Source organism: Polyodon spathula, chromosome 10 (genome assembly GCF_017654505.1).
Source record: "Polyodon spathula isolate WHYD16114869_AA chromosome 10, ASM1765450v1, whole genome shotgun sequence".
Classification (NCBI taxonomy): Eukaryota; Metazoa; Chordata; class Actinopteri; order Acipenseriformes; family Polyodontidae; genus Polyodon; species Polyodon spathula.
In genome coordinates this window covers 861,715-875,571 of record NC_054543.1, presented here as the reverse complement: position 1 = coordinate 875,571, position 13,857 = coordinate 861,715, and the positions used below count along the sequence as shown (strand labels likewise).

The 13,857-nt window shown below is 39.7% G+C and overlaps 1 protein-coding gene across 2 annotated transcripts in view; it reads left to right on the top strand.

Moving 5' to 3' along the window:
* atrnl1a (attractin-like 1a) overlaps positions 1-13,857 on the top strand; it is a 163,324-nt gene that overhangs the window by 49,300 nt on the left and 100,167 nt on the right. Inside the window, exons 16-19 of one of the 2 annotated variants that reach the window (XM_041260693.1) lie at positions 159-369; positions 1,503-1,691; positions 7,026-7,244; positions 8,528-8,665. In XM_041260693.1, the coding sequence (XP_041116627.1) occupies positions 159-369; positions 1,503-1,691; positions 7,026-7,244; positions 8,528-8,665 (757 nt within the window). Of the gene's footprint in view, positions 1-155; positions 370-1,502; positions 1,692-7,025; positions 7,245-8,527; positions 8,666-13,857 lie in introns of both variants that reach the window. The other variant, XM_041260692.1, reaches the window with a different exon arrangement.

The following is a 13,857-nucleotide window of genomic DNA, read 5'->3' as shown; positions in this document are numbered from 1 at the left end:
ACCAGTTCACTTGGCCTGTTCAATTTGTTGGAACAATTCTAACGTACAAACTAACAAACAAATAAATAATTGCTTAGTTTATATGATGGTAAACAGAATTAAGAAATGATTGATTAAAACCATAGAGCTGTTTCACAGCCTTCTTTTCTTTACAGAAGATCTCTCCTTGGGTTGGGCTGCGCAAGATCAACATCTCTTACTGGGGCTGGGAGGACATGTCCCCGTTCACCAACACAACCGTGCAGTGGCAGCCTGGAGAGCCCAATGACTCTGGGTTCTGTGCTTATCTGGAGAAGGCCGAGGTGGCAGGTCTGAAAGCCAATCCGTGCACTGCAATGGCAGATGGCTTAATCTGTGAGAAGCCTGTCGGTAGGTATCATACAAGTACACTGCTTTAGAATGCAGACAGGGGCTAAATCGGTTGAGTTATTTATTTTCTAGAACATAAACTGTAATGGTCCTTGTTTCCAATACCTGACATTTCAACACCCGTTTTAAAAACCCTAAAACTGAAATGAAAATAACATGCCCGCTAAAGCGGATTGATTTTTGTTTGACATCGAGAAGGGCTACAAGATGTTAGATTTGAAAAGACTTCGGGTCAGATTTGGTGCCGGAGCTTTAACTAAAGAATCTAAGACTCTAGTTGTTTAAATACCTTGACCCAGTTCAGTTAATTCAGGATGTGTCTTTGTCTTTCTGTCTTGTGTATCTATCAAAGCAAAATTATGTTCTACACATGAAAAGGAAACAAAGCATGACATTCAGGATTTTGGCTGGAAATGTACAGTATCAGTAGAATAATACCTTAAAGTTCAGCACACAGTCTAACATTTCTACTGTTTGTATGCATAGTGCACTCTTCCTATTGGATTTTGACAGTTTTTTACACGCAAATATGCTGTGCATTCAGCCAGTTCCTTTTGAGTTTTTGTATATTTGTGAATGTGTTAGTTTGTCTTTCTGCAAACGTTTGTGTTCTGAGTACAAGATTCTTGCACTCGTGAGAACGAGAACGTTTTACTTCTTCATTTAGTTTTACCCTACAAAGTCTGTTCAGAATACTGCAGCATCCTCTGATCCAACTGTGGTTTTGAACACTAATGTGCTCTAGGGGGCAGGCCTGCACTGAAGAAACAACTGTTCAGCATCACACTGTTCTGCACTGAACTCAAAAACGGTTCATTCTCCAATCTTATGAAACAGTGTTTGTGATATTTTCTGTTGATTTCTATTGGAATTTAGGTGTGGCATTTTCCTGGACTATACAGTATTAAAAAAAAAAAAAAAATTACCATGTATGTTTTCATCAGCTATTCCTACAGTGTGGCTCCTAACAGAGACTCTTGTAGAGCCGAGCGGTTTGTTAGATTGATTGTGTCCTTTGCACCATGGAGTTGATGGTTTGTGGGTGTTTGTAATTGAATGTTTAAATAGTAAACTCATCTTGAATGCCTGGCTTGGGAGTCGGTGTGTTAGCTGCTTGGTGTGTGTTTTCACAGTAAGTCCAAACCAGAATGCCAGGCCCTGCAAGACGCCATGCTCCCTGAGAACAACCTGCTCCAACTGCACCAGCCAAGGCATGGAGTGCATGTGGTGTAGCAGCGCCAAGCGCTGTGTGGACTCCAACGCCTACGTCATCTCCTTCCCATACGGGCAGTGCCTGGAGTGGCAGACTGGAAACTGCCTGCGTGAGTACAGTCAGCGACAATGTGCATTGTGGATTTTAGGATTCTTCTTTGTTCAGATGCATTCTTTCCCATATGCTGCTGCTTCTGCTTCTTCTTCTGCTGCTTCTTTTTCTTCTTCTTCTTTGTTCAAATGCACTCTTTCCCATATGCTGCTTCTTCTGCTGCTGTTTCTGCTGCTGCTGCTTTTTGTTGATGTAAAGCTGTCTGTTTCGGCACAGAGAGAGTTAACCAAAGTACATGTTCTCTCACAGAGCCCTGGCCTTGAGGGCCTGCCTGCTTTCAGCAAAATTCACAAATTGAATTGGTGAACCACAGTTAAGTCAGTCCCTCTACGCCTTTAACAATCCAAACATTCAACCAGCCCTTCCCGTATAATTCAATAGTCCTGGCATTATGCGCGAGTCCTTGGACAGTTCCTTGGTATTAAATCTCTCTAAAAATCTGCTTTTACTATCCACAGAAACATAAGACCCACAGTCTGAGACACAGGTATTATTAGTTCAGTGCATACATTTACTTTTGTTCATTCCATAATTCAAGCTTTTTCTCGTACTGCTGGTTTCATAGGTCCTACTGTGTTTGGCTCTTTATCTTGGACGTTCTAGTGTTACTTTAGACCCTCTACCCATTTAATTCTTAAATCTCTGTAAGCTAATCATTTGAATGATGTACCTACACAAGGAGAGTCCTGACATCCAAGATAGTCATGCCCTGAGTGTCCCTTATATCGCTAGCTTGCTCACTGGATTTATTTAATTAGCAAAGAGTTGAAAGCCTGTCTTGTAGTAGAGCACTGCTGTAAAAGTTTAACTGCTGGGTCTCTTGGAAAGGCTGATCTCTAAAGGTTGAATGTGCCAAATGCTGAAGGTGTAAAAACTATGTCTTGGATAGAGTGTGAAACTATGTCTTGGATAGAGACTGGGAATGCTTCCCGCTAATACAGACTGTCCTAGTTTTCAATGTGTCTCGGATAGAGACTGGGAATGTTTCCCGCTAATACAGACTGTCCTAGTTTTCAATGTGTCTCGGATAGAGACTGGGAATGTTTCCCGCTAATACAGACTGTCCTAGTTGTCTTGTGGTGTTATTTTAAAAGCACTGCACAGGATATTGTACAACATGACAGTGGCTGAAAACACAGTCTAGGTTTTCTTTTCCAGTCTCCAGGTTAGAATCCCAAGGGTAAAAGCTCTCAGTCTTGTTCCCAGGTAGTCAAGTTTCTAAATATGTTGCAAACAGATCAATAATTGTATTGGTTCCAACAGTGGGCTGACATATTCAGAGAATCCTGCAGTCTTTGAGGGAGACAGTAGTCTCTTCAAACTCCTTGCTTTCCTCATGAACTCAATCCTCCATGAGTGAGTTTGTGTTTACAGCCCACCTTGTCTCTTGTGGTGTGAGGCTTTATACTTGTGAGTGCTTTTTATATCCAAATAGAAAAGTGACGTACTGAAGCCTTTAGAAGATCCTGGCAGGCTGCTCTTTTCATTTCTAGTTTTAATTGTACTTTTCAATTGGGATTCATTTGTGAAAAGTATATTGGTATATGCACAAGTCTCCTGAGAGACTCCAAAGAGGTCAGTGCTCCAATATTTACAGCCTTTTGAAAGCCTGTCTCCTTCAGCACAGTTTGCTTGTGCTCAAATTCTTCTGCATAAGACCGCGTGATAAATGTCTCAGACATATCTATATATATATATATATATATATATAGTATATCTGTGTCATTGGGAAGTTGGCCAAAGTAAAAATACAGTGTGTATGCCTGACCTATATCATTTAAACTAGTCAATGTCATTTCTCCACATATTTTACGTTTTCTATGTAGAACCGCATCTACATAAAGTAAGACATTTTTGAGTTTGGGTTTGATAATACAGCATGTTTTCTTTTGTGACAACTGGCACAGTCATTTTCTTTTTTTTTTTTTTTCTTCAAACCAAATAGTGAGAATTTCAATTGAAAACTGATGGGTAGGTTTAGCAACTGAGATGGAACAGCGTGGTGGAGTATTTCAACGCTATTCATATTTTAGCTGCTAGAAAGAACAACAAAAGAATTGGTGTTTAATTCAGTTGTCATTCAAAACAGATCTACAATGTATATCATAAATATATATGGTTATCTGACATTGTGACTGTTCAAAACACGTGTTGGGGATATATTTTCTGATTTTTCAAGTTTCTCAATTTTCTTTTGTAAGTTTCTGGCCAGAGTGCTTTAATAATGCAATGTAAATATTCTAGCTATTCAAAATAAGTGTCAGTTTACCATCAGTTCAGTGGGTGGTGCTTTAGTGAACAGAATCCATCTCTCATCTGTTTTCTTATACTTGAATATCAGTGTTGTGGTGAAGGAAATCTGTCTATTTTTTTTTTCTGTCTGCTTCAATTCTGCAAGTCCTTGCAAGAGCTTCAATTTAAAACTACTGGTGGGGAAAAAAAAAAAAAAAAAAAAACTTTGTCATGTATGTGTTTTCTTTTTTTCTAAAATGGTGGTTGAAGTTCATTTCTCCCCCAGGTACCTTGCTCTTTCCTTTGTTCTTTGTTCATTGTGTAATGGTTTCCATAGCCACTGAGAGCATGTTTCAGTACATTTTTTCAGGATTGTCAAATTACCTGCCACGTAAAACTTTTATTAAAATAGGCAAGACCGGAACAAACAAGAGTAAAACATTTTCAGAGAGAAGACTGGTTTCCATTTAGTTGTCATGGAAACCCGTGAAATAAAGAATGTTGACTTATAACAAGAAAAAGCAAATAACCAACAGCAACCTGTGAACATCAGGAGTAATGTGTAATACATTGCTATTTCGAGTATAGAAGCACACAGGTCCCAAGGAATCCATTTTAAATTGCTCCTTGGTAGAATCTGGACATTCCTCTACTAAAACCCACAAAGACTATTTTCATTTAGAGGTGTCTAACTTTAGACTAATAAATACACAAATCCATTTACTCTTGGCCATTTGGGTGGTTGAATATCTGAATTTACAACATGTACTTTTCCAAAATTCCTATTTAAAATAGTGGAGAAGCACAGCTGCACTTCTATAGGAAACCCTATTCCTGTCCTTTCTTGTCATTGCACATTGATGGCCTTGAAAGCTTCTGTCGCTCTAACACTGCTACAGTGTCTGTAGCTTTAACTGAGGTATTATATTGGAGTTCGGCTGTAAGTGTTTTGGTGATCAATCCTTAAATGAAAAGTGGTCAGCTAGACAGACCCAGAAGCAGGGAACGCTAGGGCTTTGTGCTGCTGGTTTATTACATTCAGGCTGCTGCCAGTTTGAAAAAAAACATTTTTGACGTAACTGACGTACCCTAAATACAGTATAACAATTTTCATGTTACAATTGCATGTTTAACCCTAAAGAGAAATTATTCAAAGTAATGGGAACATTAAACCAAACGAAGATGCCCTCAGCTTTGTTAAACTGCCACACCTGCACACAATCACTTTAACTAGCTTTTGGAATGCTGCGTCTTCCCAAAGGCGTTTCAGAGAAACAAGTGCAAAACTTTTGAAAGGATGTTTGTTCTTTAGCGTCGGCTCGGTGCAGCTTACAGTGTGAAAATAGACTTCAACCTGAGATTAGAGCTTGGTTGGAGACATTGTTCTGCAGGCTCTCTGGAAGTGTTGTGAGCTACACAGCTTACGTTTGCAGGAGACGTTCAAAGACACAGTTCTATTTTTATTCTGGATTTACATTTGTTTTCATCGCGGCTGTATTGATCTTTACAAGGAACAATGAAAATATCACATTTTTTTTTTTTTTTTAAACTGTGAGTCTGTCACACATGTCTGGAGAAGATGAGGCTGGAAGATAAAGAACAAGTTTCTTACAGTGTGCTTGGCTTGATTCATGCGTCCTTCACAAAGACAAATCTGCCCGATTCCAGCCTTGCTGAAGCACCCCCAGATGAATCCAATTTTCAGCTTTGCCCAACACCTGGTTGTCTAATGGTTAGACGAAGACCTGGACAGGCCTACAAGCCACAGTGTCTCGCACTCACTGTGAAATGTGGTGGAGGATTGGTGATGATCTGGGGATGCTTCAGCAAAGCTGGAATCGGGCAGCTTTGGCATGAATCAAGCCAAGTACAAGGTTGTCCTGGAAGAAAAATTACTTCCTTCTGCTCTGACAATGTTCCCCAACTCTGAGGATTGGTTTTTCCAGCAGGACAACGCTCCATGCCACACAGCCAGGTCAATCAAGGTGTGGATGGAGGACCACCAGATCAAGACCCTGTCATGGCCAGCCCAATCTCCTGACCTGAACCCCATTGAAAACCTCTGGAATGTGATCAAGAGGAAGATGGATGGTCACAAGCCATCAAACAAAGCTGAGCTGCTTAAAGTCACCCAACATCAATGTGGAAGACTGGTGGAGAGCATGCCAAGCCGCATGAAAGCTGTGCTTGAAAATCAGGGTTATTCCACCAAATATTGATTTCTGAACTCTTCCTAAGTTAAAACATCAGTATTGTGGTGTTTAAAAATTAATCTGAACTTATTTTCTTTGCATTATTCGAGGTCTGACAACACTGCATCTTTTTTGTTATTTTGACCAGTTGTCATTTTCTGCAAATAAATGCTCTAAATGACAATATTTTTATTTGGAATTTGGGAGAAATGTTGTCAGTAGTTTATAGAATAAAACAAAAATGTTCATTTTACCCAAACGCATACCTATAAATAGTAAAACCAGAGAAACTGATAATTTTGCAGTGGTGTCTTAATTTTTTCCAGCACTGTATATATTTACCCACCCTGCCTTCTAGGCAAAAAGAACAAAAAGGTCACAAAATGTATAACACAAACCTAATAACAACTGTTATATATTGATTTAAAATGAATTGATAAAAGCGTTCAAGCATTGCAAGAGAGAAATAAGAGTGTTTGAAGAAAGCCACAGGCAGATGAAGCTTGAAGATGAAGATTTTTTCAATGACAACCACCGGTGCCATTTTTGTGCATATTAAACACTTCCGAGTCCATATGCAAGCCTCCTGATTGTAGTAGTGTGTATCCAGTCTTCTGCCTTCCAGTTAGATTGCAGAGGTTATGGAAGGCCTTTGTGAGTGTTAAGTGGAGTAACGTGTTTCTTAAGTCAGGTTAAGCCCCAGATAGTGTATGCTTGTGCACTGGAGTGCAGTGACCCTAGGGAATATCCTACACATACGACAAGCTATTCAGAAACGTGGATAAGCAAAAAGTTCTGTATGGGTGTAAACAGCTAAGAAAATTGTTCTCTTTTAGTGAACAGCACAGGTTTGAATGTCTTTGGACAGCTTTATATTGAAATATGCTCTGCCTTTTTATTTTCTGAAGCTCAAAACTGCTCAGGACTCCGTACCTGCAGCCTGTGTCTGGAGCAGCCAGGCTGCGGATGGTGCAACGACCCCAGCAACACCGGCAAAGGACAGTGCATTGAAGGCTCATCAAGGGGACCAATGAAGGGGATTGGAAAGCAGGGCCAAGACCTGGTGCTTGATCAGGGCCTGTGCCCCAAGGACAAAAGCTTTGAATGGGCTTTTATTCACTGTCCAGGTGAGGGTGGATTTCTGATAATGAACATGAACATTTGTTGTGTCTGTTTTTTTAAATACAGGGTGGTGTCAGGCTTGGTTGTGGAAATGTTGTCTTTAACATGAACATAAAGGTTATTGAACCAGTGGTCTGTCTTAAAAACATGTTAATTGCTTTTTTTTGATTGAGCAATATTGACGAAAGCAAGACTGTAAGACAGTGTTACAACGAATGTGGTTTTGTAGCAGAAACAAATGGGACAAGGCTTTGCTCTTATTTTTAGCAATGACATTTGGTTCTCACGCTCTCCTCCCAGACCAATTCATTACATATACCTTGATCCAAGAGGCTCAGATGTTTCAGGGAATTTCATCTTGCATGTGTTCTGAACAGTAAATTTTGGATTTGTATTACAGACCAGAACAAAAATATGTATTGAAGTTCCCAGCTTTCCTTCATAAATTACCTCAGACATATTCCTGACAGTTCATTGAACATTGATGGTTTGAACTTCAGCCAAGAATGTGTGCTTTTCCCCTCTCAGCTCTTTCTGAATAATCACTAATGCTTCTGTTGGCTTTACGTCAAACTTGGAGTTGCTAATAATTATTGAGGGACCTGCTGAAGATATGTCACCACCAAAACTCCTCAGTCCTTTGATCCTGATCTTCATCTAGAAATAATGAGGAAAAGGCTGTGTTTCCGATTTGAGTGTATAGCATGTGATTCACTACCAAAGTAGGTGAACTCGGCTCTTTGATCTTCTGCACATGTGAATGTGTTCATACAGATCAATGACCTGGTTTCATATAGTAGACTACAGTGGAGACCCAGTATCTTTCTGTTTGCAGTATGCTGCCAATACCCTGCGTTGGGTAGCATTGGCAGGAACCTGGAGACCCAAAACATTTTCTATTACGATGTAAACGTGGGTTTTGTTTTAAATAAAATCATTGTTCTAGTCAACCCGAATTCAACCCTGAAGTATTATGTAATGCAGTATAATGTGGAAGCGTTACATTTTTTTTTCATGGACAGTATTGGAGTGCAGTTGAGAGGGTTAAGTTGTTAATTAAATTAATAATAGCCGTAGATATTCTACACAGTGCAAGTTTTATAAAAAAAAAAACGTTTGACCAAGGCACCTGAACTCTGACCCAAAGACCTTCTCTGCTGTGTGGTTCTTTTGAAATCAGGTTTCTGCACATCAGTGGTGTTTGTTTGATGACTAATTTGGAAAACAGGTGAATTATTGATTGGAAACGCAATGCCATTTATTGTACCAACGTTGTCGTCTTTCCCAGCATGCCAGTGCAACGGACACAGCACGTGTGTGAACAGCAGCGTTTGTGAACAGTGCAGAAACCTGACCACAGGAAAGCAGTGCGAGGCTTGCATGGCTGGATACTATGGAGACCCTACGAACGGAGGGAAATGCCAGGGTGAGTTTGAAACTTTCAGCATCCCTACAGGCTTTGATCAGCCTGTTTCTAATGTCTTCAAATGCTTTGATTTCGGCTGAACTCTCAGACCACTCTATGGGACACATTGGAAGGGTTAAGCGGTTCATTTAGTCGCTTGATTTGTGTTCATGTGTATAGCTTGGTTTAGCGTTTATGTACAGGACCTTTTTAGATTCCATTCCCTTGGTCCTCTCATTTTAAATCCAGATCGAAAGCCCTATGCTGTGGTAATGCTTTGGTGTTCACTTTCCTTGCTTTTTAATTCACTTGATGGCATATTTGCGTACATTGCATTTTATCCTTGTTCTTCAAAGATTTGCACTTCTAATATTACAGAGGTTTCCATATATAAATGGAGTGGTACGTGTAACTGTACAGTATGTAAGAATAATACCTTGCCTGGTTGACAGAGGCACATTATCCTTTGTTTTATAAGCCATCCAATAATTCTTATTCATTCTCTCATGTCCTGAAGTTGACTGAACGCCCCATTTCTGTCAATAGCACCACCGCGGGAATTTGATTGATGGTAGCTTTCTAGGTCTTCAGGCTGTATTATCTTTTCTAACCAATAAGCACTGTGCCACCCTCTGTGAAATATGTTAAATGACATAATGGTTCGAAGTGATTTATTAGTTCTGCGAGATTATGTATTGTACATCTTGTGTAAATTACTTTGCAGGGCTTTCACTTCTTCACTGTCCAGCAGCTTTGCATAGGCTTATTCTAGAGAAGCAGAGAGTTTAAGTGACAAACTGGCTGTCCTGAAAGTTGACCCAGCAGATAGATCTTTAGTATCATTGCATATTCTACTCCAAAGCTGGGTGCTTGTAGGATTGATACAAGTGTTTACAAGGCATTGTTTCAATGGAGGTGAGATCATCAGCAGCTATTGCCGGCACATTCCTTTTGATGCCAGTTTAAAAGCCCAGGGAATCGTGTCTAATTACCAGAGAGACTGAATAGAAGAGCTTCGTAAACATTTGCATGTTAGTTACAGCCTAGTTCAGTGATAGGGCTGGTACTCTTGAGCTGAAAACTCAAATATAAAATGTGCCACAAGCATGTCAGACTGGACAAAGCCATTGCTGATGGGAGAGAGTTTGCTGCACTGGTTACATGAAGTATACAATTTTTGGCATTTCAAAAGCCGTCATTGATTTTCCAATTCTAATCATTAGCTTATTATTGTGGAGATGAATTGATCAGGTATGGCCTTACCTGTTTGCAGAAGTGATGTCATATCATAACAATTGTGTGCTGTAATATGTCTAAAACATTCAACTACATGGTAATCAGGGGAACTGTGAGAATGGAACCACAGCTAACCATGTGCAGACATCCAGAGTGCAGTGTGAACCTACAGAGATCCTAACTTGTGTAGTTTGCGTTTCTCCATGTTCTTCAAGATTCTCATCCTAGCATGAAGAAACCACCAGTTCATAGTAGGAATTATAATTAAGCTGCCGTACCATGCATCGTCCTAACCTCAGGCTCTACGAATCCCATAGTAAAACAAGTGAATGAATATATATTTAGTATTATTTATTTTTACATGAAATAAGAATTAGAAAAAATAAAAAACATGCCACTTGAGTAAGTTCTGATTTAAATCTGTGCACATTCACCATTCTGTGTGTAAGACCTCGCAGCGAGCCCCATTAAATAATCAAGATGTGCAGGTACCACTGCACTCAGAGTCGTGATAGGGGACAGGACCGAGATGAATAATAGGTGTAAAGAATAGAAAAAAGTCAAGTAGCCTGACTAAATGAGAAACACAATATGAATAGTTCAGCAGCATGGTTTGAAGCTGGCATCGTGGAGTTTGAATGCTGCTGAAATGATTCTCCACGTCGCACTTTCCCAGCACGTCGATGCGTTATTTAACCTGATTCATATCTGGTTTGACTTTTCATTTCTATGCATTTACATTCCGAGAAAGGGAACAGATTCACAGCTGCCAAGCGTCATGTTTAGACACATCATTAGACCCAAGTGTAGGAAAGGAGACAAAAGCGTTAAAAAATAAATAAGAAAAGCATTCATTGGAGGAGGAGCGTGTTTGCAGATTTCAGTGTGTAGTACTAGATTACAGTGTGTAGTATAGATTGCAGCGTGCAATACTAGATTAGCGTGTAGTATAGATTGCAGCGTGCAGTACTAGATTACAGTGTGTAGTATAGATTGCAGCATGCTGTACTAGATTGCAGCATGCTGTACTAGATTGCAGCGTGTAGTATAGATTGCAGCGTGTAGTATAGATTGCAGCGTGCAATACTAGATTAGTGTGTAGTATAGATTGCAGCGTGCAGTACTAGATTGCAGCGTGTTGTACTAGATTACAGTGTGTAGTATAGATTGCAGCGTGCAGTACTAGATTACAGTGTGTAGTATAGATTACAGTGTGTAGTATAGATTACAGCATGCAGTACTAGATTACAGTGTGCAGTACTACATAAACCCTCTGACATGGATTAATGATGAGTGTGTGTGTTGTTTTGTGACACGAGTAGGGTGGGACCGTATGTGGCAGGTAGAGTTCTACCTGGAAGAAGGGTATCTGTCAAAAAGCTCAATATGTGCAGTTGTGTTAGAAATAAAGTGTACCAGCTCAATAAGAGCAAACCAGTACAGAGGCTAATACAAGGTAGGCAATTAAAAACAGAGACACCCAAGTTATCTTCATGGATTTTAAAGGATGCTTTCTATACCACAAACATTGCTCATATCTCTGAGTCTCTTGCAGTAGGTTTCTTGTTTTTCTTCTCAAGTACTGCATTCTAGAATGGTAGACTTGCAGCTACTGTACAATTTATCCATATTTTTCACATGGCTACCTTTTCAGGGATTTTTCCCCCCTAAAAAGTGGTACTCGCAGGCAATGATTTGAAAGAGAGAATATAATTATATATTTATTTTTTTAAACTTGAAAAAATATGCATGTCAAAAAATGTTTAATTGTACTAAGTGCAAGTATTCTAGTGGCAGTTCTTGCGGTTTGGTTTTGACATTATAAGACTGAGAGTTCTGGCTGGGCAATTCTTTAATATCCTATGGCTGTTAATGGGAACATTCTGTTTGCTGTTTTTTGACTGGCCAGGGTAATGCATTCTTTGAATCCCTGTAGGTTCATACTGCCTGAACGCCCTGACCTTGTGTCAAGACAAACACATTGTCGACTGCAGTTATCTGGGAGTCTCAAAAATGATGTTCAAAGAAGCTCGGGGATTCTACTGAAATTTACAAAGTAAAACATAGACTCGTAATATGTGTGGACTCTTCTAGTTTCTGTAAGCTTTCCTCTTGCACATTTATTGAATGTTTTCTAATTGCACTCTGCAGTTTTCGTAAAGAGCAGAGCTCAGGAGATCCCATCATGTTTAATTGTTGCTTGTAAAAATGTGTGCGATTTGTCCATGTGCTCAGTCCCAGGATATTTGTGGATAATACGTAACAGTCAGATGTAATCAATAGATTGGTGAAAGCAGGATCAATACACTGTTAAGTGATTTTAATTTATGAAGTGGTTCGGTTGGTTTTTTTATTTTTTTTTGAAGCTCGAGAAGATGAGTTGTGATTGCCACTCAAGATAATATGTTGAGAAAAAAGAAATCCTGCACTTCTAATTCAAGAATATGACCATGTATTGATTTTCCTGGGGAAATGTCATTACAATGTTTTTATAAAGTCATTTTTTAAAATTACATCTTGAGGGATGGGCAACAACCCTCATTGGCAGGAACAATATTTATTCCGAGTTACATTAAACCTCTGTATTTGTTTTGAAAGAAAACTCATTAACAAATTAAACATTTGTAGCTTTTAACAAGCTTTCAAGCACGCTTAATTACTATAGGGCAAGGTGTCAACTCTGCTGCGTTTCGACAAGTGCAAGGAGACGCAGGATGCTGAAAGGCATCTGTTCCTCGTGAGCGTGCAGTCTATCACTGGATAGTCTTCCTGGGCTGCACAGGCTGATGGAGAGACTTGATGCAGCACCCGTGCAGTATCTACCACAGGGTGTTAGAATGAGACAGAGGACTTCTTCAGATGAAGCTGGCAGGGTCTCAAATGTGTAGCAAACTCTTGAGAATCACAGTCGAATGTTTACACGAAACCAAGCAGCCCTCTGTTTCTCCTTCTGTTTGAAGTAACACTTCCTGAGGGGTGATGGAAAGCGCCCCGCAGATGTGGGTATGAGATCTCCCCAGGATTGCTAACGGGGTCACAGCCTTGGGCTGTGTATCTCAAATGTTGAAAAGGTCAGATCCGTGAACAATTCAGCAGCAGTTAGTCATAATTATTATACATTCTGAAAGTACTTGCCTGTCCTGCCAGCCGATCTGACCTGATGGCCTGTAAATTTTGTTTTGAACTATTTGGTGGTGGGGGTGGGGGTGGGGAATCAGGGTTAGGGAAAAGTTGTAAACTTTGTATTGTAATGCATTACCGGTAATTCTCCTGTTTGAGATGCCTCTAAAACAATTAATACTGCACTAATTATTGATTTATTTGATATTGTTAACCTCCTGCTGGCTGCATTTTATATATATTGGTAAACAGTAGATTCCAGTAATAGAAAACTATCTGTGATAAGACTTGTACTGTCCTATCATCAAATCCTATCAGTTTCTGCTTAGGCAGCCTGCGCTTGGTGCTTAAAAGCAGGGCCACTGAATTGATGAGAAGCTGTGCAACTCCATGGAATGGCATGGTGGAAAAGAAGGAATCCGGCAACTTGATTTATATCAAATCCCTTTATCCCCTTCACACTTCCAAAGGATTCATCTCATCATGGTTTTCAATGGTGATGGACATTCTCCTCCACATTCTGGAGGAGCGTTCATCGGACAGAGATAAATGGGGCACATCAGATATGTTCTTTCTTTTGTGACTGGGACAATGAGAAGTAAAGGCAGTGACAGTGGGGAGAATATTGCGCCTTGTTGTGTGTGTAGCAGTGTAATTTCATAAACTAGACCCGAGATATGCTGTGCAGCTTGAGGAGTGAATCATGGCTAAATTAGTAAAGCAGGTCAACATAATGCTGCTGTAAAGAATTAGACTGTACATTTTATATGGATTATATGCAGTATACTTTACAGTAATATGCTGAATGCAGTGCACATCCATTAGTGATGTAAATATTAATATGAGGAAGATAAATG